Source organism: Ascaphus truei, chromosome 6, assembly GCF_040206685.1.
Source record: "Ascaphus truei isolate aAscTru1 chromosome 6, aAscTru1.hap1, whole genome shotgun sequence".
Taxonomy (NCBI): Eukaryota; Metazoa; Chordata; class Amphibia; order Anura; family Ascaphidae; genus Ascaphus; species Ascaphus truei.
Genome location: NC_134488.1, coordinates 125,893,523 through 125,913,116, shown reverse-complemented (window position 1 = coordinate 125,913,116; position 19,594 = coordinate 125,893,523). Strand labels below are relative to the sequence as shown.

General features: G+C 58.1%; 2 protein-coding genes across 2 annotated transcripts in view; both read right to left on the bottom strand.

Moving 5' to 3' along the window:
* Positions 1-19,594, bottom strand: part of LOC142497853 (alpha-tectorin-like) — a 299,739-nt gene that overhangs the window by 159,011 nt on the left and 121,134 nt on the right. The gene's annotated exons all lie outside the window — the stretch shown is intronic.
* The window catches only part of LOC142498158 (uncharacterized), a 69,853-nt gene that overhangs the window by 6,532 nt on the left and 43,727 nt on the right, over positions 1-19,594 (bottom strand). The window contains exon 10 of the mRNA XM_075606667.1: positions 5,209-5,448. Within this exon, the coding sequence (XP_075462782.1) occupies positions 5,209-5,448 (240 nt within the window). The remainder of the gene's footprint in view (positions 1-5,208; positions 5,449-19,594) is intronic.

Genomic DNA, 19,594 nt, shown 5'->3' with positions numbered 1-19,594 from the left:
CCGTCTTGAACTGGCCTCGCCCCCTCTCTTTGAAAGCGGTACAGAGGTTTTTAGGTTTTGCCAACTATTACCGCAGGTTCATAAAAAAAATTTCCTCGCTGGTCGCACCCATCACGGCCCTCACTCAGAAGAACGCCAATCCCGCACTATGGTCCCCCGATGCCATCATGGCTTTTCAGGTTCTCAAGGAAGCCTTTGTCACAGCACCTATCTTGGTGCATCCTGATCCAGCACAGCCCTTCACTCTCGAGGTGGATGCGTCGGACATAGGGGCAGGGGCGATCTTATCTCAAAGGAAGAACCCACAGGCCAGACTGCATCCCTGCGCATTCTTTTCTAAAAAAAATTCTGCAGCCGAACGGAACTATGATGTGGGTAACCGTGAGCTCCTCGCGATCAAGATGGCTTTGGAAGAGTGGCGACATCTATTGGAAGGCACGGAATACCCCGTCACCATCCTTACGGACCATAAGAACCTCTTATATATTGAGACTGCCCGCCGTCTGAGCGCTCGGCAGGCACGTTGGTCCCTTTTCTTCACCCGGTTCAACTTCCTGATTTCATATCTCCCGGGTTCCAAAAACACTAAAGCCGATGCACTGTCTCGTCAATTCTCTGTAGAGGACAAAACCGAAGATCCCCAAGAGACTATTCTTCCTCCGAAATGTGTCCTGTCTGCCAGTACCTTTGACGCACTATCAGAGATCACCAAGGTTCAAGATCAAATCCCGCAGGGTCTCAGGGTGCCAGTTGGACGACTTTTCACACCCCCTACCTTCCGTCAGAAGGTAATGCAATGGGGGCACACTGCTAAAACGGCAGGTCATCCAGGGATTAAAAGGACTATTGACCTCCTGCAACGAACGTTTTGGTGGCCTAGCATGCGTAAGGACATTCAACATTTCGTCTCAGCATGTTCCACCTGCGCACAGAACAAGACTCCACGGAATAAACCTCCAGGACTCCTGCAAACCCTCCCTATTCCCGATCGTCCTTGGGAACATCTCTCGATGGACTTTATTGTCGACCTACCCAAATCCAAGGGTATGGACACTATATTAGTAGTGGTCGATCGCTTTTCTAAACAAGCGCACTTTATCCCACTTAAAGGTCTACCCAGTGCCCCTAAACTTGCCGAAGTATTTGTCAAGGAGGTCTTCAGGCTCCAAGGGTCACCTCAGACCATAGTTTCTGATCGGGGGTCGCAATTTGTTTCAAAATTCTGGAGGGCCTTCTGTAAAAAACTTAATGTGGCACTTCACTTCTCCTCGGGATACCACCCACAGACCAATGGTCAAACTGAACGAACCAATCAGTCACTGGAGCAGTTCCTCCGTTGTTTCATATCGGACTCTCAGGACAATTGGCTCGACCTACTTCCTTGGGCGGAATTCGCTCACAATAATCTCAGGAATGAGTCCACATTACAGTCTCCATTCTTCTCTAATTTTGGCTTTCATCCCTCCACCCTTCCTCAGTCTGGGCCGAGTACAGGAGTTCCAGCCGCAGAAGAGAGGATTCGGGATCTTCAAGCTTCCTGGTCCAGGATTCGGGATAATCTCAAGCGGGCCACAGCCATGCAGAAAAAGCAGGCGGATCGGCATCGTCAGAGACCACCCGATTTCGTTCCTGGTCAGAAAGTATGGCTATCTACTAAGAACATACACTTGAAGGTCACATCCCCAAAGCTGGCACCCCGATTTATCGGTCCATTCCCTATATTGAAGAGGATCAATCCGGTTACCTACCGACTCAAACTACCTGCTACCATGAAGATTCCCTCCGCCTTTCATTGTTCTCTACTCAAACCGTTTGTACCCAATCCTCTGATCCAACACATCACACCTTCCCCCAGACTTGTCAATGGACAAGAAGAGTTTGATTGATGGTACAATCCATTCTAGATTCTCGCATCTCTAGAGGAGGCCTCCAGTATTTGGTGCATTGGAGGGGTTTTGGACCCGAAGAAAGGGCATGGATTCCTCAAATCCAGGTACACGCCCCCAGGCTGGTACGGGCATTTCATTCTAAGTTTCCGCTTAAACCTGGTAAGGATCGTCCGGAGTTCGACCCTGAAGGGGGGGGTACTGTAAGGTCTCTGCCCGCTGCGATTCCTACCTCGGCTGCCAGGGCGCGCGGCACCCGGTCACGTGGACCTCCTCTTCTTCCTGAACTCCCGGCAGCCCCTGCTGCCCATGCGCGCCGCCGTGGAAAGGCCGCGCGCGCGCCTACGGCTCCTGTCTTTCAGTCCGGCGAACTCAACCCGCCCCTTCCGTCGCGTGTTATTGTTCCGTTCCCACCAGTTTTGCATCCTGCCTCAGCCTATCAGCGCTCTACCTACGTCTGACATCACCGCTGGAGGTTCTCATTGGTTCCTGTTAGTATTTAGTGCCTCCAGCCCTGAGCTGATTGCTGAGCATAGTCAGTCTCTAGTTGTGCTTGCTACAAGCTACTTCGCAGTCTGCTTTTGTCTTCCGTCACAGACCCTAGCCTGAACCTGGACTCCCGATCTCTGGCACCCTCGAACCCCGGCTCGCTCAACGGACTTCTACCTTCTCCTCTCCTCGACCCTGGCTTTGGACACCGACTACTCCTGACCTCTCCTACCCCGGATCTGGCAAGTACCTCTACCACTCTACTCTCTCCTCTCCCGAACAAGGCGATCTACACGACTCTGCTTACCGGACCCGCTCACGCGGCTGTAGGGCGGTGGTTTTCCTGTATCCCCACCTCGGCCTCGCGGTCCAGTCCGGTTTGTGGTGAGCACTCTTATATTCCCGTGACACAGGCCCCGGTTTGGGGCATCGGTGCCAGTGCGGATGCCATCTTTATAGAGCCCACGTCGCGTCTTGGACGCTATAAAGATGGCGGCGACATTGTCCTCCGATGCCCCATACCAGGGCCTGTAACCTGGGAAGCAGGGGGTCTCTGAGGCAGAAATCAATGCGGTTCAGCTCAGGGGACCCCCTGCTCCCGCACACTATTATTAAAAATACATTAAAGCAGCTTCATTGCCATAGCGGATAGCTGCTACGGTAATTAATTATTGTTTATTGTTATGTGTGTTTTAATACTAGTGTAGATGTGCAGGGGGTCTCCTGAGCTGAACCGCATTGGTTTCAGGTCCGAGGAACCCCTACTTCAGGAGATATAGGCCCCTTTATGGGGTGCCGGTATCCCCTGCAGAATGTAAATAACCCGGTCACGTGACGCGGGAGCTTTAAACTGCAGGGGATACCGGCACCCCATAACGGGGCCTATATCTCCTGAAGTAGGGGGTCCTCAGACCTGAAACCAATGCATTCAGCTCCGGAGACCCCCTGCTCATGTACACTATAATTAAAATGTATTTATTTAGTGTACGATCGCCTGTAACAGCCTTGCATGAAGATGGCAAATCTCCATGCAAATGTTACATGCGGCTTATTTTTGCGTACGGAAAGGTTCAGAACGCTAGCAGGGGGAAAAAAAGCAACACGTACGCTGTGGCTGTTTTGAGCTATTTTGAGCAGGTACGTTAAAAAATGGCCTCAAGGCCTTAGTGCATCGCGTCCCCGGCTTCACTTTTTAACGAACCTGCTTTTTGGCCAAATCAGAACGCAAAGCCATTGAGCTTAGTGCATAGCCCCCATTGTATTCACATTTTATTAATATTACTTGCGCACGTCACAACTTTTTTTCAGAATCCAATAATGCCCCTTCATTGGTTGGTTCCTCAATAACTTGGGTCATGAAATTCTCTTTTTGCACCCGAAAATCCTGTTTTCTTTAGTCTTAATGCTAATCTCATGGCTCCAGTCTATATCCGGATTGTTAACATCACCCATTAAGAAAACATAACTTAATTTTGATGACTGTCTAATACAGTATTCTACCCAATCTGTGCCAAAACCCTGGGACAGGACATTTGCAAATGCTTTTTGACTTCCTCAATCTCACAGATATTTGGTGGTTTATAGCATATCCCTACAAACATTTTTCTTTGTACTTCTACCTCCATTGCTAATTTCTATCCACAAAGTCTCTACATTTCCTTCATTCCCTTCATCAACATCTTCCCTGATAATAGGTTTTCAATTCTGTTCAATATATAATCATACTCCGTCACCTCTTCTACTGTACTTGCTCAATGCACCTGAAAAAGGGAATCGTCCTCTAAATTAACTGCCCAGTCAGGAGATTCCACCCACCATGTTTCAGTCATGGCTATGATATTATACTGCTCCGTTTATTTATTAATTTATTAATTAAAGTGTCCCCATTTTATCTGTCAGGCTTGTTGCATTAGCAAGAACACATTTGTGGTTTGTCCCAGTCTGTGCTACAGTTATCTGATCTGCTCCTACCTTTCTACTCCTATTGGATTTAGTTTTTAGACATTTATTAGTATCTGTATTTAATATGGGTGTCTCCCTGCCTGCCAATCTCCCACCTCCCTCTATTAACCCTCCATGAGCCCTAGCTATTTCCCCATTCCTATCTATTCTGTTTAGTTCATTATCAGTCTCTCTTCCCTCCCCACTACATTCTAGTTTAATATCTCCTCTAACCTTTTGAACATCCTCCCCCCTAGCACCAACGATCTCTTTTCATCCATCTCTACTATAAAGATAGCACCACGCAGAAAAAACTCCCAGTGCTCTAAAAAACACAAACCCTTCTTACTACTCCACTTTCTTTTCCATGCATTAACTTCCCCAAGCTCCAACTGTCACCCTGTCTTAGCACATGGCATTGGTAGTATTTCAGAAAATGCTACCATGGAGGTTCGTGTTTTAAATTTGCAGCCTGGAATAATTATTTTAGGTCCCTCTCTCACATTTGTCATTGGTTTCAATGTGTACCAAGAATTCGTCAGTCCCAGCCCCTCTGAACAATCTTTCTACCCAATGTGTGCCAAGCCCCAATAAAAAGCAAAACAATTCAGTTCATTCAGTCAAGGCAACAGATTGCTGTGAACACCCTCCAAATAATGGAGTCCTCTCAAATACAACATTTCTTATTTTCTCAGTATCCTGAGTGCCTTCTATGCTGGAGGAATGATTCCTGTGACTGTTAGAAGAATCAGTTTCTCCCAGCCTTGCCATAATCCCCTGACGCCCCCCAATATCTTGACTCAATCTGGAAAATCTATTGGGATAGATCAGCTCAGAATTGAGCTGCCTCTTCCACTTTCCAATGATTCCCTTCAAACTATTAACGAGATACCTGTTCGTGGACGGGTGTCGGTGGCTGGTGGACGAGAGACGGTGGTGGTTGGTGGAAGAGAGTCGATGGTGGTTGGCGGACGATAGTCGGTGGTGGTTGGCGGACCAGAGTCGGTGGTGGTTGGCGGACCAGAGTCGGTGGTGGATGGCGGATGGGTGTCTGTATGAAGGGGAGCAAGGGTGGTGTCTGTGGGCGGAGGAACAAGGGTGGTGTCGGTGGGCGGAGGAACAAGGGTGGTGTCTGTGAGCGGAGGAGCAAGGGTGGTGTCTGTGAGCGGAGGAGCAAGGGTGGTGTCTGTGAGCGGAGGAGCAAGGGTGGTGCCTGTGAGCGGAGGAGCAAGGGTGGTGTCTGTGGGCGGGGGAGCAAAGGTGGTGTCAGTGGGCGGAGGAGCAAGGGTGGTATCGGTGAGCAGAGGAGCAAGGGTGGTGTCTGTGAGCGGAGGAGCAAGGGTGGTGTCTGTGAGCGGAGGAGCAAGGGTGGTGTCTGTGAGCGGAGGAACAAGGGTGGTGTCTGTGAGCGGAGGAACAAGGGTGGTGTCTGTGAGCGAAGGAACAAGGGTGGTGTCTGTGAGCGGAGGAACAAGGGTGGTGTCTGTGGACGGATGAACAAGGGTGGTGTCTGTGGGTGGAGGAACAAGGGTGGTGTCTGTGGGCGGAGGAACAAGGGTGGTGTCTGTGGGCGGAGGAACAAGGGTGGTGTCTGTGGGTGGAGGAGCAAGGGTGGTGTCTGTGGGTGGAGGAACAAGGGTGGTGTCTGTGGGCAGAGGAACAAGGGTGGTGTCTGTGGGCGGAGGAACAAGGGTGGTGTCTGTGGGCGGAGGAACAAGGGTGGTGTCTGTGGGAGGAGGAACAAGGGTGGTGTCTGTGGGCGGAGGAATAAGGGAGGTGTCGGTGGGCGGAGGAACAAGGGTGGTGTCGGTGGGCGGAGGAACAAGGGTGGTGTCTGTGTCGGTGGACGGAGGAACAAGGGTGGTGTCGGTGGGCGGAGGAACAAGGGTGGTGTCTGAGAGCGGAGGAGCAAGGGTGGTGTCTGTGAGTGGAGGAGCAAGGGTGGTGTCTGTGAGCGGAGGAGCAAGGGTGGTGCCTGTGGGCGGAGGAGCAAGGGTGGTGTCAGTGGGCGGAGGAGCAAGGGTGGTATCAGTGGGCGGAGGAGCAAGGGTGGTGTCTGTGAGCGGAGGAGCAAGGGTGGTGTCTGTGAGCGTAAGAGCAAGGGTGATGTCTGTGAGCGGATGAGAAAGGGTGGTGTCTGTGAGCGGAGGAGCAAGGGTGGTGTCTGTGAGCGGAGGAGCAAGGGTGGTGTCTGTGAGCGGAGGAGCAAGGGTGTGTCTGTGAGCGGAGGAGCAAGGGTGGTGTCTGTGAGCGGAGGAACAAGGGTGGTGTCTGTGAGCGGAGGAACAAGGGTGGTGTCTGTGAGCGGAGGAAATAGGGTGGTGTCTGTGAGCGGAGGAACAAGGGTGGTGTCTGTGAACGGAGGAACAAGGGTGGTGTCTGTGAGCGGAGGAACACGGGTGGTGTCTGTGGGCGGATGAACAAGGGTGGTGTCTGTGGGCGGAGGAACAAGGGTGGTGTCTGTGGGCGGAGGAACAAGGGTGGTGTCTGTGGGCGGAGGAACAAGGGTGGTGTCTGTGGGCGGAGGAACAAGGGTGGTGTCTGTGGGCAGAGGAGCAAGGGTGGTGTCTGTGGGTGGAGGAACAAGGGTGGTGTCTGTGGGCGGAGGAACAAGGGTGGTGTCTGTGGGCGGAGGAACAAGGGTGGTGTCAGTGGGAGTAGGAACAAGGGTGGTGTCTGTGGGCGGAGAAACAAGGGTGGTGTCAGTGGGCGGAGGAACAAGGGTGGTGTCGGTGGGCGGAGGAACAAGGGTGGTGTCGGAGGGCGGAGGAACAAGGGTGGTGTCTGTGGGCGGAGGAGCAAGGGTGGTGTCTGTGAGCGGAGGAGCAAGGGTGGTGTCTGTGAGCGGAGGAGCAAGGGTGGTGTCTGTGAGGAGAGGAGCAAGGGTGGTGTCTGTGAGCGGAGGAGCAAGGGTGGTGTCTGTGAGCGGAGGAACAAGGGTGGTGTCTGTGAGCGGAGGAACAAGGGTGGTGTCTGTGAGCGGAGGAGCAAGGGTGGTGTCTGTGAGCGGAGGAGCAAGGGTGGTGTCTGTGGGCGGATGAACAAGGGTGGTGTCTGTGGGTGGAGGAACAAGGGTGGTGTCTGTGGGCGGAGGAACAAGGGTGGTGTCTGTGGGTGGAGGAACAAGGGTGGTGTCTGTGGGTGGAGGAACAAGGGTGGTGTCTGTGGGCGGAGGAACAAGGGTGGTGTCTGTGGGCGGAGGAACAAGGGTGGTGTCTGTGAGCGGAGGAACAAGGGTGGTGTCTGTGAGCGGAGGAACTAGGGTGGTGTCTGTGAGCGGAGGAACAAGGGTGGTGTCTGTGAGCGAAGGAACAAGGGTGGTGTCTGTGAGCGGAGGAACAAGGGTGGTGTCTGTGGGCGGAGGAAAAAGGGTGGTGTCTGTGGGCGGAGGAACAAGGGTGGTGTCTGTGAGCGGAGGAGCAAGGGTGGTGTCTGTGGGTGGAGGAACAAGGGTGGTGTCTGTGGGCGGAGGAACAAGGGTGGTGTCTGTGGGCGGAGGAACAAGGGTGGTGTCTGTGGGCGGAGGAACAAGGGTGGTGTCTGTGGGAGGAGGAACAAGGGTGGTGTCTGTGGGCGGAGAAACAAGGGTGGTGTCGGTGGGCGGAGGAACAAGGGTGGTGTCGGTGGGCGGAGGAACAAGGGTGGTGTCGGTGGGCGGAGGAACAAGGGTGGTGTCTGTGAGCGGAGGAGCAAGGGTGGTGTCTGTGAGCGGAGGAGCAAGGGTGGTGTCTGTGAGCGGAGGAGCAAGGGTGGTGTCTGTGAGGAGAGGAGCAAGGGTGGTGTCTGTGAGCGGAGGAGCAAGGGTGGTGTCTGTGAGCGGAGGAACAAGGGTGGTGTCTGTGAGCGGAGGAATAAGGGTGGTGTCTGTGAGCGGAGGAGCAAGGGTGGTGTCTGTGAGCGGAGGAGCAAGGGTGGTGTCTGTGGGCGGATGAACAAGGGTGGTGTCTGTGGGTGGAGGAACAAGGGTGGTGTCTGTGGGCGGAGGAACAAGGGTGGTGTCTGTGGGCGGAGGAACAAGGGTGGTGTCTGTGGGCGGAGGAATAGGGGTGGTGTCTGTGGGCAGAGGAGCAAGGGTGGTGTCTGTGGGTGGAGTAACAAGGGTGGTGTCTGTGGGCAGAGGAACAAGGGTGGTGTCGGTGGGCGGAGGAACAAGGGTGGTGTCGGTGGGCGGAGGAACAAGGGTGGTGTCTGTGAGCGGAGGAGCAAGGGTGGTGTCTGTGAGCGGAGGAGCAAGGGTGGTGTCTGTGAGCGGAGGAGCAAGGGTGGTGTCTGTGAGGAGAGGAGCAAGGGTGGTGTCTGTGAGCGGAGGAGCAAGGGTGGTGTCTGTGAGCGGAGGAACAAGGGTGGTGTCTGTGAGCGGAGGAATAAGGGTGGTGTCTGTGAGCGGAGGAGCAAGGGTGGTGTCTGTGAGCGGAGGAGCAAGGGTGGTGTCTGTGGGCGGATGAACAAGGGTGGTGTCTGTGGGTGGAGGAACAAGGGTGGTGTCTGTGGGCGGAGGAACAAGGGTGGTGTCTGTGGGCGGAGGAACAAGGGTGGTGTCTGTGGGCGGAGGAATAGGGGTGGTGTCTGTGGGCAGAGGAGCAAGGGTGGTGTCTGTGGGTGGAGTAACAAGGGTGGTGTCTGTGGGCAGAGGAACAAGGGTGGTGTCTGTGGGCGGAGGAACAAGGGTGGTGTCTGTGGGCGGAGGAACAAGGGTGGTGTCTGTGGGAGGAGGAACAAGGGTGGTTTCTGTGGGCGGAGGAACAAGGGTGGTGTCGGTGGGCGGAGGAACAAGGGTGGTCTCGGTGGGCGGAGGAACATGGGTGGTGTCTGTGTCGGTGGGCGGAGGAACAAGGGTGGTGTCGGTGGGCGGAGGAACAAGAGTGGTGTCTGTGAGCGGAGGAGCAAGGGTGGTGTCTTTGAGCGGAGGAGCAAGGGTGGTGTCAGTGGGCGGAGGAGCAAGGGTGGTATCAGTGGGCGGAGGAGCAAGGGTGGTGTCTGTGAGCGGAGGAGCAAGGGTGGTGTCTGTGAGCGGAAGAGCAAGGGTGGTGTCTGTGAGCGGAAGAGCAAGGGTGGTGTCTGTGAGCGGAGGAGAAAGGGTGGTGTCTGTGAGCGGAGGAGCAAGGGTGGTGTCTGTGAGTGGAGGAGCAAGGGTGGTGTCTGTGAGCGGAGGAGCAAGGGTGGTGTCTGTGAGCGGAGGAGCAAGGGTGGTGTCTGTGAGCGGAGGAACAAGGGTGGTGTCTGTGAGCGGAGGAACAAGGGTGGTGTCTGTGAGCGGAGGAACTAGGGTGGTGTCTGTGAGCGGAGGAACTAGGGTGGTGTCTGTGAGCGGAGGAACAAGGGTTGTGTCTGTGAGCGGAGGAACAAGGGTGGTGTCTGTGGGCGGATGAACAAGGGTGGTGTCTGTGGGCGGAGGAACAAGGGTGGTGTCTGTGGGCGGAGAAACAAGGGTGGTGTCTGTGGGCGGAGGAACAAGGGTGGTGTCTGTGGGCGGAGGAACAAGGGTGGTGTCTGTGGGCGGAGGAGCAAGGGTGGTGTCTGTGGGCGGAGGAACAAGGGTGGTGTCTGTGGGCGGAGGAGCAAGGGTGGTGTCTGTGGGAGGAGGAACAAGGGTGGTGTCTGTGGGCGGAGGAACAAGGGTGGTGTCTGTGGGCGGAGGAACAAGTGTTGTGTCTGTGGGAGGAGGAACAAGGGTGGTGTCTGTGGGCGGAGGAACAAGGGTGGTGTCTGTGGGCGGAGGAACGAGGGTGGTGTCTGTGGGCGGAGGAACGAGGGTGGTGTCTGTGGGCGAAGGAACAAGGGTGGTGTCCGTGGGCGGAGGAACAAGGGTGGTGTCTGTTGGCGGAGGAGCAAGGGTGGTGTCTGTGGGAGGAGGAACAAGGGTGGTGTCTGTGGGCGGAGGAACAAGGGTGGTGTCTGTGGGCGGAGGAACAAGTGTTGTGTCTGTGGGAGGAGGAACAAGGGTGGTGTCTGTGGGCGGAGGAACAAGGGTGGTGTCGGTGGGCGGAGGAACAAGGGTGGTGTCTGTGAGCGGAGGAGCAAGGGTGGTGTCTGTGAGCGGAGGAGCAAGGGTGGTGTCTGTGAGCGGAGGAGCAAGGGTGGTGTCTGTGAGCGGAGGAACAAGGGTGGTGTCTGTGAGCGGAGGAGCAAGGGTGGTGTCTGTGAGGGGAGGAGCAAGGGTGGTGTCTGTGAGCGGAGGAGCAAGGGTGGTGTCTGTGAGCGGAGGAACAAGGGTGGTGTCTGTGAGCGGAGGAACTAGGGTGGTGTCTGTGAGCGGAGGAACAAGGGTGGTGTCTGTGAGCGGAGGAACAAGGGTGGTGTCTGTGGCCGGAGGAACAAGGGTGGTGTCTGTGGGCGGAGGAACAAGGGTGGTGTCTGTGGGCGGAGGAACAAGGGTGGTGTCTGTGGGCGGAGGAACAAGGGTGGTGTCTGTGGGCGGGGGAACAAGGGTGGTGTCTGTGGGCGGAGGAACAAGGGTGGTGTCTTTGGGCGGAGGAACAAGGGTGGTGTCTGCGGATGGAGGAGCAAGGGTGGTGTCTGTGGGCGGAGGACCAAAGGTGGTGTCTGTGGGCGGAGGAACAAGGGTGGTGTCTGTGGGCGGAGGAACAAGGGTGGTGTCTGTGGGCGGAGGAGCAAGGGTGATGTCTGTGGGAGGAGGAACAAGGGTGGTGTCTGTGGGCGGAGGAACAAGGGTGGTGTCTGTGGGCGGAGGAACAAGTGTTGTGTCTGTGGGAGGAGGAACAAGGGTGGTGTCTGTGGGCGGAGGAACAAGGGTGGTGTCGGTGGGCGGAGGAACAAGGGTGGTGTCGGTGGGCGGAGGAACAAGGGTGGTGTCTGTGAGCGGAGGAGCAAGGGTCGTGTCTGTGAGCGGAGGAGTAAGGGTAGTGTCTGTGAGCGGAGGAACAAGGGTGGTGTCTGTGAGCGGAGGAGCAAAGGTGGTGTCTGTGAGGGGAGGAGCAAGGGTGGTGTCTGTGAGCGGAGGAGCAAAGGTGGTGTCTGTGAGCGGAGGAACAAGGGTGGTGTCTGTGAGCGGAGGAACAAGGGTGGTGTCTGTGAGCGGAGGAACAAGGGTGGTGTCTGTGAGCGGAGGAACAAGGGTGGTGTCTGTGGGCGGATGAACAAGGGTGGTGTCTGTGGGTGGAGGAACGAGGGTGGTGTCTGTGGGCGGAGGAACAAGGGTGGTGTCTGTGGGCGAAGGAGCAAGGGTGGTGTCTGTGGGAGGAGGAACAAGGGTGGTGTCTGTGGGCGGAGGAACAAGGGTGGTGTCTGTGGGCGGAGGAACAAGGGTGGTGTCTGTGGGCGGAGGAACAAGTGTTGTGTCTGTGGGAGGAGGAACAAGGGTGGTGTCTGTGGGCGGAGGAACAAGGGTGGTGTCGGTGGGCGGAGGAACAAGGGTGGTGTCAGTGGGCGGAGGAACAAGGGTGGTGTCGGTGGGCGGAGGAACAAGGGTGGTGTCTGTGAGCGGAGGAGCAAGGGTGGTGTCTGTGAGCGGAGGAGCAAGGGTGGTGTCTGTGAGCGGAGGAGCAAGGGTGGTGTCTGTGAGCGGAGGAGCAAGGGTGGTGTCTGTGAGGAGAGGAGCAAGGGTGGTGTCTTTGAGCGGAGGAGCAAGGGTGGTGTCTGTGAGCGGAGGAACAAGGGTGGTGTCTTTGAGCGGAGGAACTAGGGTGGTGTCTGTGAGCGGAGGAACAAGGGTGGTGTCTGTGAGCGGAGGAACAAGGGTGGTGTCTGTGGCCGGAGGAACAAGGGTGGTGTCTGTGGGCGGAGGAACAAGGGTGGTGTCTGTGGGCGGAGGAACAAGGGTGGTGTCTGTGGGCGGAGGAACAAGGGTGGTGTCTGTGGGCGGGGGAACAAGGGTGGTGTCTGTGGGCGGAGGAACAAGGGTGGTGTCTTTGGGCGGAGGAACAAGGGTGGTGTCTGCGGATGGAGGAGCAAGGGTGGTGTCTGTGGGCGGAGGACCAAAGGTGGTGTCTGTGGGCGGAGGAACAAGGGTGGTGTCTGTGGGCGGAGGAACAAGGGTGGTGTCTGTGGCCGGAGGAACAAGGGTGGTTACTGTGGGCGGAGTAACAAGGGTGGTGTCGGTGGGCGGAGGTACAAGTGTGGTGTCGGTGGGCATAGGAACAAGGGTGGTGTCGGTGGGCGGAGGAACAAGGGTGGTTACTGTGGGCGGAGGAACAAGGGTGGTGTCGGTGGGCAGAGGAACAAGGGTGGTGTAGGTGGGCGGAGGAACAAGGGTGGTGTCGGTGGGCGGAGGAACAAGGGTGGTGTCTGTGAGCGGAGGAGCAAGGGTGGTGTCTGTGAGCGGAGGAGCAAGGGTGGTGTCTGTGAGCGGAGGAGCAAGGGTGGTGTCTGTGAGCGGAGGAACAAGGGTGGTGTCTGTGAGCGGAGGAGCAAGGGTGGTGTCTGTGAGGGGAGGAGCAAGGGTGGTGTCTGTGAGCGGAGGAACAAGGGTGGTGTCGGTGGGCGGAGGAACAAGGGTGGTCTCGGTGGGCGGAGGAACATGGGTGGTGTCTGTGTCGGTGGGCGGAGGAACAAGGGTGGTGTCGGTGGGCGGAGGAACAAGAGTGGTGTCTGTGAGCGGAGGAGCAAGGGTGGTGTCTTTGAGCGGAGGAGCAAGGGTGGTGTCAGTGGGCGGAGGAGCAAGGGTGGTATCAGTGGGCGGAGGAGCAAGGGTGGTGTCTGTGAGCGGAGGAGCAAGGGTGGTGTCTGTGAGCGGAAGAGCAAGGGTGGTGTCTGTGAGCGGAAGAGCAAGGGTGGTGTCTGTGAGCGGAGGAGAAAGGGTGGTGTCTGTGAGCGGAGGAGCAAGGGTGGTGTCTGTGAGTGGAGGAGCAAGGGTGGTGTCTGTGAGCGGAGGAGCAAGGGTGGTGTCTGTGAGCGGAGGAGCAAGGGTGGTGTCTGTGAGCGGAGGAACAAGGGTGGTGTCTGTGAGCGGAGGAACAAGGGTGGTGTCTGTGAGCGGAGGAACTAGGGTGGTGTCTGTGAGCGGAGGAACTAGGGTGGTGTCTGTGAGCGGAGGAACAAGGGTTGTGTCTGTGAGCGGAGGAACAAGGGTGGTGTCTGTGGGCGGATGAACAAGGGTGGTGTCTGTGGGCGGAGGAACAAGGGTGGTGTCTGTGGGCGGAGAAACAAGGGTGGTGTCTGTGGGCGGAGGAACAAGGGTGGTGTCTGTGGGCGGAGGAACAAGGGTGGTGTCTGTGGGCGGAGGAGCAAGGGTGGTGTCTGTGGGCGGAGGAACAAGGGTGGTGTCTGTGGGCGGAGGAGCAAGGGTGGTGTCTGTGGGAGGAGGAACAAGGGTGGTGTCTGTGGGCGGAGGAACAAGGGTGGTGTCTGTGGGCGGAGGAACAAGTGTTGTGTCTGTGGGAGGAGGAACAAGGGTGGTGTCTGTGGGCGGAGGAACAAGGGTGGTGTCTGTGGGCGGAGGAACGAGGGTGGTGTCTGTGGGCGGAGGAACGAGGGTGGTGTCTGTGGGCGAAGGAACAAGGGTGGTGTCCGTGGGCGGAGGAACAAGGGTGGTGTCTGTTGGCGGAGGAGCAAGGGTGGTGTCTGTGGGAGGAGGAACAAGGGTGGTGTCTGTGGGCGGAGGAACAAGGGTGGTGTCTGTGGGCGGAGGAACAAGTGTTGTGTCTGTGGGAGGAGGAACAAGGGTGGTGTCTGTGGGCGGAGGAACAAGGGTGGTGTCGGTGGGCGGAGGAACAAGGGTGGTGTCTGTGAGCGGAGGAGCAAGGGTGGTGTCTGTGAGCGGAGGAGCAAGGGTGGTGTCTGTGAGCGGAGGAGCAAGGGTGGTGTCTGTGAGCGGAGGAACAAGGGTGGTGTCTGTGAGCGGAGGAGCAAGGGTGGTGTCTGTGAGGGGAGGAGCAAGGGTGGTGTCTGTGAGCGGAGGAGCAAGGGTGGTGTCTGTGAGCGGAGGAACAAGGGTGGTGTCTGTGAGCGGAGGAACAAGGGTGGTGTCTGTGAGCGGAGGAACAAGGGTGGTGTCTGTGAGCGGAGGAACAAGGGTGGTGTCTGTGGGCGGATGAACAAGGGTGGTGTCTGTGGGTGGAGGAACGAGGGTGGTGTCTGTGGGCGGAGGAACAAGGGTGGTGTCTGTGGGCGTAGGAACAAGGGTGGTGTCCGTGGGCGGAGGAACAAGGGTGGTGTCTGTGGGCGGAGGAGCAAGGGTGGTGTCTGTGGGAGGAGGAACAAGGGTGGTGTCTGTGGGCGGAGGAACAAGGGTGGTGTCTGTGGGCGGAGGAACAAGTGTTGTGTCTGTGGGAGGAGGAACAAGGGTGGTGTCTGTGGGCGGAGGAACAAGGGTGGTGTCTGTGGGCGGAGGAGCAAGGGTGATGTCTGTGGGAGGAGGAACAAGGGTGGTGTCTGTGGGCGGAGGAACAAGGGTGGTGTCTGTGGGCGGAGGAACAAGTGTTGTGTCTGTGGGAGGAGGAACAAGGGTGGTGTCTGTGGGCGGAGGAACAAGGGTGGTGTCGGTGGGCGGAGGAACAAGGGTGGTGTCGGTGGGCGGAGGAACAAGGGTGGTGTCTGTGAGCGGAGGAGCAAGGGTCGTGTCTGTGAGCGGAGGAGTAAGGGTAGTGTCTGTGAGCGGAGGAACAAGGGTGGTGTCTGTGAGCGGAGGAGCAAAGGTGGTGTCTGTGAGGGGAGGAGCAAGGGTGGTGTCTGTGAGCGGAGGAGCAAAGGTGGTGTCTGTGAGCGGAGGAACAAGGGTGGTGTCTGTGAGCGGAGGAACAAGGGTGGTGTCTGTGAGCGGAGGAACAAGGGTGGTGTCTGTGAGCGGAGGAACAAGGGTGGTGTCTGTGGGCGGATGAACAAGGGTGGTGTCTGTGGGTGGAGGAACGAGGGTGGTGTCTGTGGGCGGAGGAACAAGGGTGGTGTCTGTGGGCGAAGGAGCAAGGGTGGTGTCTGTGGGAGGAGGAACAAGGGTGGTGTCTGTGGGCGGAGGAACAAGGGTGGTGTCTGTGGGCGGAGGAACAAGGGTGGTGTCTGTGGGCGGAGGAACAAGTGTTGTGTCTGTGGGAGGAGGAACAAGGGTGGTGTCTGTGGGCGGAGGAACAAGGGTGGTGTCGGTGGGCGGAGGAACAAGGGTGGTGTCAGTGGGCGGAGGAACAAGGGTGGTGTCGGTGGGCGGAGGAACAAGGGTGGTGTCTGTGAGCGGAGGAGCAAGGGTGGTGTCTGTGAGCGGAGGAGCAAGGGTGGTGTCTGTGAGCGGAGGAGCAAGGGTGGTGTCTGTGAGCGGAGGAGCAAGGGTGGTGTCTGTGAGGAGAGGAGCAAGGGTGGTGTCTTTGAGCGGAGGAGCAAGGGTGGTGTCTGTGAGCGGAGGAACAAGGGTGGTGTCTGTGAGCGGAGGAACTAGGGTGGTGTCTGTGAGCGGAGGAACAAGGGTGGTGTCTGTGAGCGGAGGAACAAGGGTGGTGTCTGTGGCCGGAGGAACAAGGGTGGTGTCTGTGGGCGGAGGAACAAGGGTGGTGTCTGTGGGCGGAGGAACAAGGGTGGTGTCTGTGGGCGGAGGAACAAGGGTGGTGTCTGTGGGCGGGGGAACAAGGGTGGTGTCTGTGGGCGGAGGAACAAGGGTGGTGTCTTTGGGCGGAGGAACAAGGGTGGTGTCTGCGGATGGAGGAGCAAGGGTGGTGTCTGTGGGCGGAGGACCAAAGGTGGTGTCTGTGGGCGGAGGAACAAGGGTGGTGTCTGTGGGCGGAGGAACAAGGGTGGTGTCTGTGGCCGGAGGAACAAGGGTGGTTACTGTGGGCGGAGTAACAAGGGTGGTGTCGGTGGGCGGAGGTACAAGTGTGGTGTCGGTGGGCATAGGAACAAGGGTGGTGTCGGTGGGCGGAGGAACAAGGGTGGTTACTGTGGGCGGAGGAACAAGGGTGGTGTCGGTGGGCAGAGGAACAAGGGTGGTGTAGGTGGGCGGAGGAACAAGGGTGGTGTCGGTGGGCGGAGGAACAAGGGTGGTGTCGGTGGGCGGAGGAACAAGGGTGGTGTCTGTGGGAGGAGGAACAAGGGTTGTTACTGTGGGCGGATGAGCAAGGGTGGTGTCTGTGGGTGGAGGAGCAAGGGTGGTGTCTGTGGGCGGAGGAGCAAGTGTGGTGTCTGTGGGCGGAGGAGCAAGGGTGGTGTCTGTGGACCGAGGAACAAGGCTGTTGTCTGTTGGCGGGGGAACAAGTGTGGTGTCTGTGGGCGGGGGAACAAGGGTGGTGTCTGTGGGCGGGGGAACAAGGGTGGTGTCTGTGGGCGGGGGAACAAGGGTGGTGTCTGTGGGCGGAGGAACAAGGGTGGTGTCTGTGGGCGGAGGAACAAGGGTGGTGTCTGTGGGCGGAGGAACAAGGGTGGTGTCTGTGGGCGGGGGAACAAGGGTGGTGTCTGTGGGCGGGGGAACAAGGGTGGTGTCTGTGGGCGGAGGAACAAGGGTGGTGTCTGTGGGCAGAGGAACAAGGGTGGTGTCTGTGGGCGGAGGAACAAGGGTGGTGTCTGTGGGCGGGGGAACAAGGGTGGTGTCTGTGGGCGGGGGTACAATGGTGGTGTCTGTGGGCGGGGGAACAAGGGTGGTGTCTGTTAGCGGAGGAACAAGGGTGGTGTCTGTTGGCGGAGGAACAAGGGTGGTGTCTGTGGGCGGGGGAAAAAGGGTGGTGTCTGTGGGCGGAGGAACAAGGGTGGTGTCGGTGGGCGGAGGAACAAGGGTGGTGTCTGTGAGCGGAGGAGCAAGGGTGGTGTCTGTGAGCGGAGGAGCAAGGGTGGTGTCTGTGAGCGGAGGAGCAAGGGTGGTGTCTGTGAGCGGAGGAACAAGGGTGGTGTCTGTGAGCGGAGGAGCAAGGGTGGTGTCTGTGAGGGGAGGAGCAAGGGTGGTGTCTGTGAGCGGAGGAGCAAGGGTGGTGTCTGTGAGCGGAGGAACAAGGGTGGTGTCTGTGAGCGGAGGAACAAGGGTGGTGTCTGTGAGCGGAGGAACAAGGGTGGTGTCTGTGAGCGGAGGAACAAGGGTGGTGTCTGTGGGCGGATGAACAAGGGTGGTGTCTGTGGGTGGAGGAACGAGGGTGGTGTCTGTGGGCGGAGGAACAAGGGTGGTGTCTGTGGGCGTAGGAACAAGGGTGGTGTCCGTGGTCGGAGGAACAAGGGTGGTGTCTGTGGGCGGAGGAGCAAGGGTGGTGTCTGTGGGAGGAGGAACAAGGGTGGTGTCTGTGGGCGGAGGAACAAGGGTGGTGTCTGTGGGCGGAGGAACAAGTGTTGTGTCTGTGGGAGGAGGAACAAGGGTGGTGTCTGTGGGCGGAGGAACAAGGGTGGTGTCTGTGGGCGGAGGAGCAAGGGTGATGTCTGTGGGAGGAGGAACAAGGGTGGTGTCTGTGGGCGGAGGAACAAGGGTGGTGTCTGTGGGCGGAGGAACAAGTGTTGTGTCTGTGGGAGGAGGAACAAGGGTGGTGTCTGTGGGCGGAGGAACAAGGGTGGTGTCGGTGGGCGGAGGAACAAGGGTGGTGTCGGTGGGCGGAGGAACAAGGGTGGTGTCTGTGAGCGGAGGAGCAAGGGTCGTGTCTGTGAGCGGAGGAGTAAGGGTAGTGTCTGTGAGCGGAGGAACAAGGGTGGTGTCTGTGAGCGGAGGAGCAAAGGTGGTGTCTGTGAGGGGAGGAGCAAGGGTGGTGTCTGTGAGCGGAGGAGCAAAGGTGGTGTCTGTGAGCGGAGGAACAAGGGTGGTGTCTGTGAGCGGAGGAACAAGGGTGGTGTCTGTGAGCGGAGGAACAAGGGTGGTGTCTGTGAGCGGAGGAACAAGGGTGGTGTCTGTGGGCGGATGAACAAGGGTGGTGTCTGTGGGTGGAGGAACGAGGGTGGTGTCTGTGGGCGGAGGAACAAGGGTGGTGTCTGTGGGCGAAGGAGCAAGGGTGGTGTCTGTGGGAGGAGGAACAAGGGTGGTGTCTGTGGGCGGAGGAACAAGGGTGGTGTCTGTGGGCGGAGGAACAAGGGTGGTGTCTGTGGGCGGAGGAACAAGTGTTGTGTCTGTGGGAGGAGGAACAAGGGTGGTGTCTGTGGGCGGAGGAACAAGGGTGGTGTCGGTGGGCGGAGGAACAAGGGTGGTGTCAGTGGGCGGAGGAACAAGGGTGGTGTCGGTGGGCGGAGGAACAAGGGTGGTGTCTGTGAGCGGAGGAGCAAGGGTGGTGTCTGTGAGCGGAGGAGCAAGGGTGGTGTCTGTGAGCGGAGGAGCAAGGGTGGTGTCTGTGAGCGGAGGAGCAAGGGTGGTGTCTGTGAGGAGAGGAGCAAGGGTGGTGTCTTTGAGCGGAGGAGCAAGGGTGGTGTCTGTGAGCGGAGGAACAAGGGTGGTGTCTGTGAGCGGAGGAACTAGGGTGGTGTCTGTGAGCGGAGGAACAAGGGTGGTGTCTGTGAGCGGAGGAACAAGGGTGGTGTCTGTGGCCGGAGGAACAAGGGTGGTGTCTGTGGGCGGAGGAACAAGGGTGGTGTCTGTGGGCGGAGGAACAAGGGTGGTGTCTGTGGGTGGAGGAACAAGGGTGGTGTCTGTGGGCGGGGGAACAAGGGTGGTGTCTGTGGGCGGAGGAACAAGGGTGGTGTCTTTGGGCGGAGGAACAAGGGTGGTGTCTGCGGATGGAGGAGCAAGGGTGGTGTCTGTGGGCGGAGGACCAAAGGTGGTGTCTGTGGGCGGAGGAACAAGGGTGGTGTCTGTGGGCGGAGGAACAAGGGTGGTGTCTGTGGCCGGAGGAACAAGGGTGGTTACTGTGGGCGGAGTAACAAGGGTGGTGTCGGTGGGCGGAGGTACAAGTGTGGTGTCGGTGGGCATAGGAACAAGGGTGGTGTCGGTGGGCGGAGGAACAAGGGTGGTTACTGTGGGCGGAGGAACAAGGGTGGTGTCGGTGGGCAGAGGAACAAGGGTGGTGTAGGTGGGCGGAGGAACAAGGGTGGTGTCGGTGGGCGGAGGAACAAGGGTGGTGTCGGTGGGCGGAGGAACAAGGGTGGTGTCTGTGGGAGGAGGAACAAGGGTTGTTACTGTGGGCGGATGAGCAAGGGTGGTGTCTGTGGGTGGAGGAGCAAGGGTGGTGTCTGTGGGCGGAGGAGCAAGTGTGGTGTCTGTGGGCGGAGGAGCAAGGGTGGTGTCTGTGGACCGAGGAACAAGGCTGTTGTCTGTTGGCGGGGGAACAAGTGTGGTGTCTGTGGGCGGGGGAACAAGGGTGGTGTCTGTGGGCGGGGGAACAAGGGTGGTGTCTGTGGGCGGGGGAACAAGGGTGGTGTCTGTGGGCGGAGGAACAAGGGTGGTGTCTGTGGGCGGAGGAACAAGGGTGGTGTCTGTGGGCGGAGGAACAAGGGTGGTGTCTGTGGGC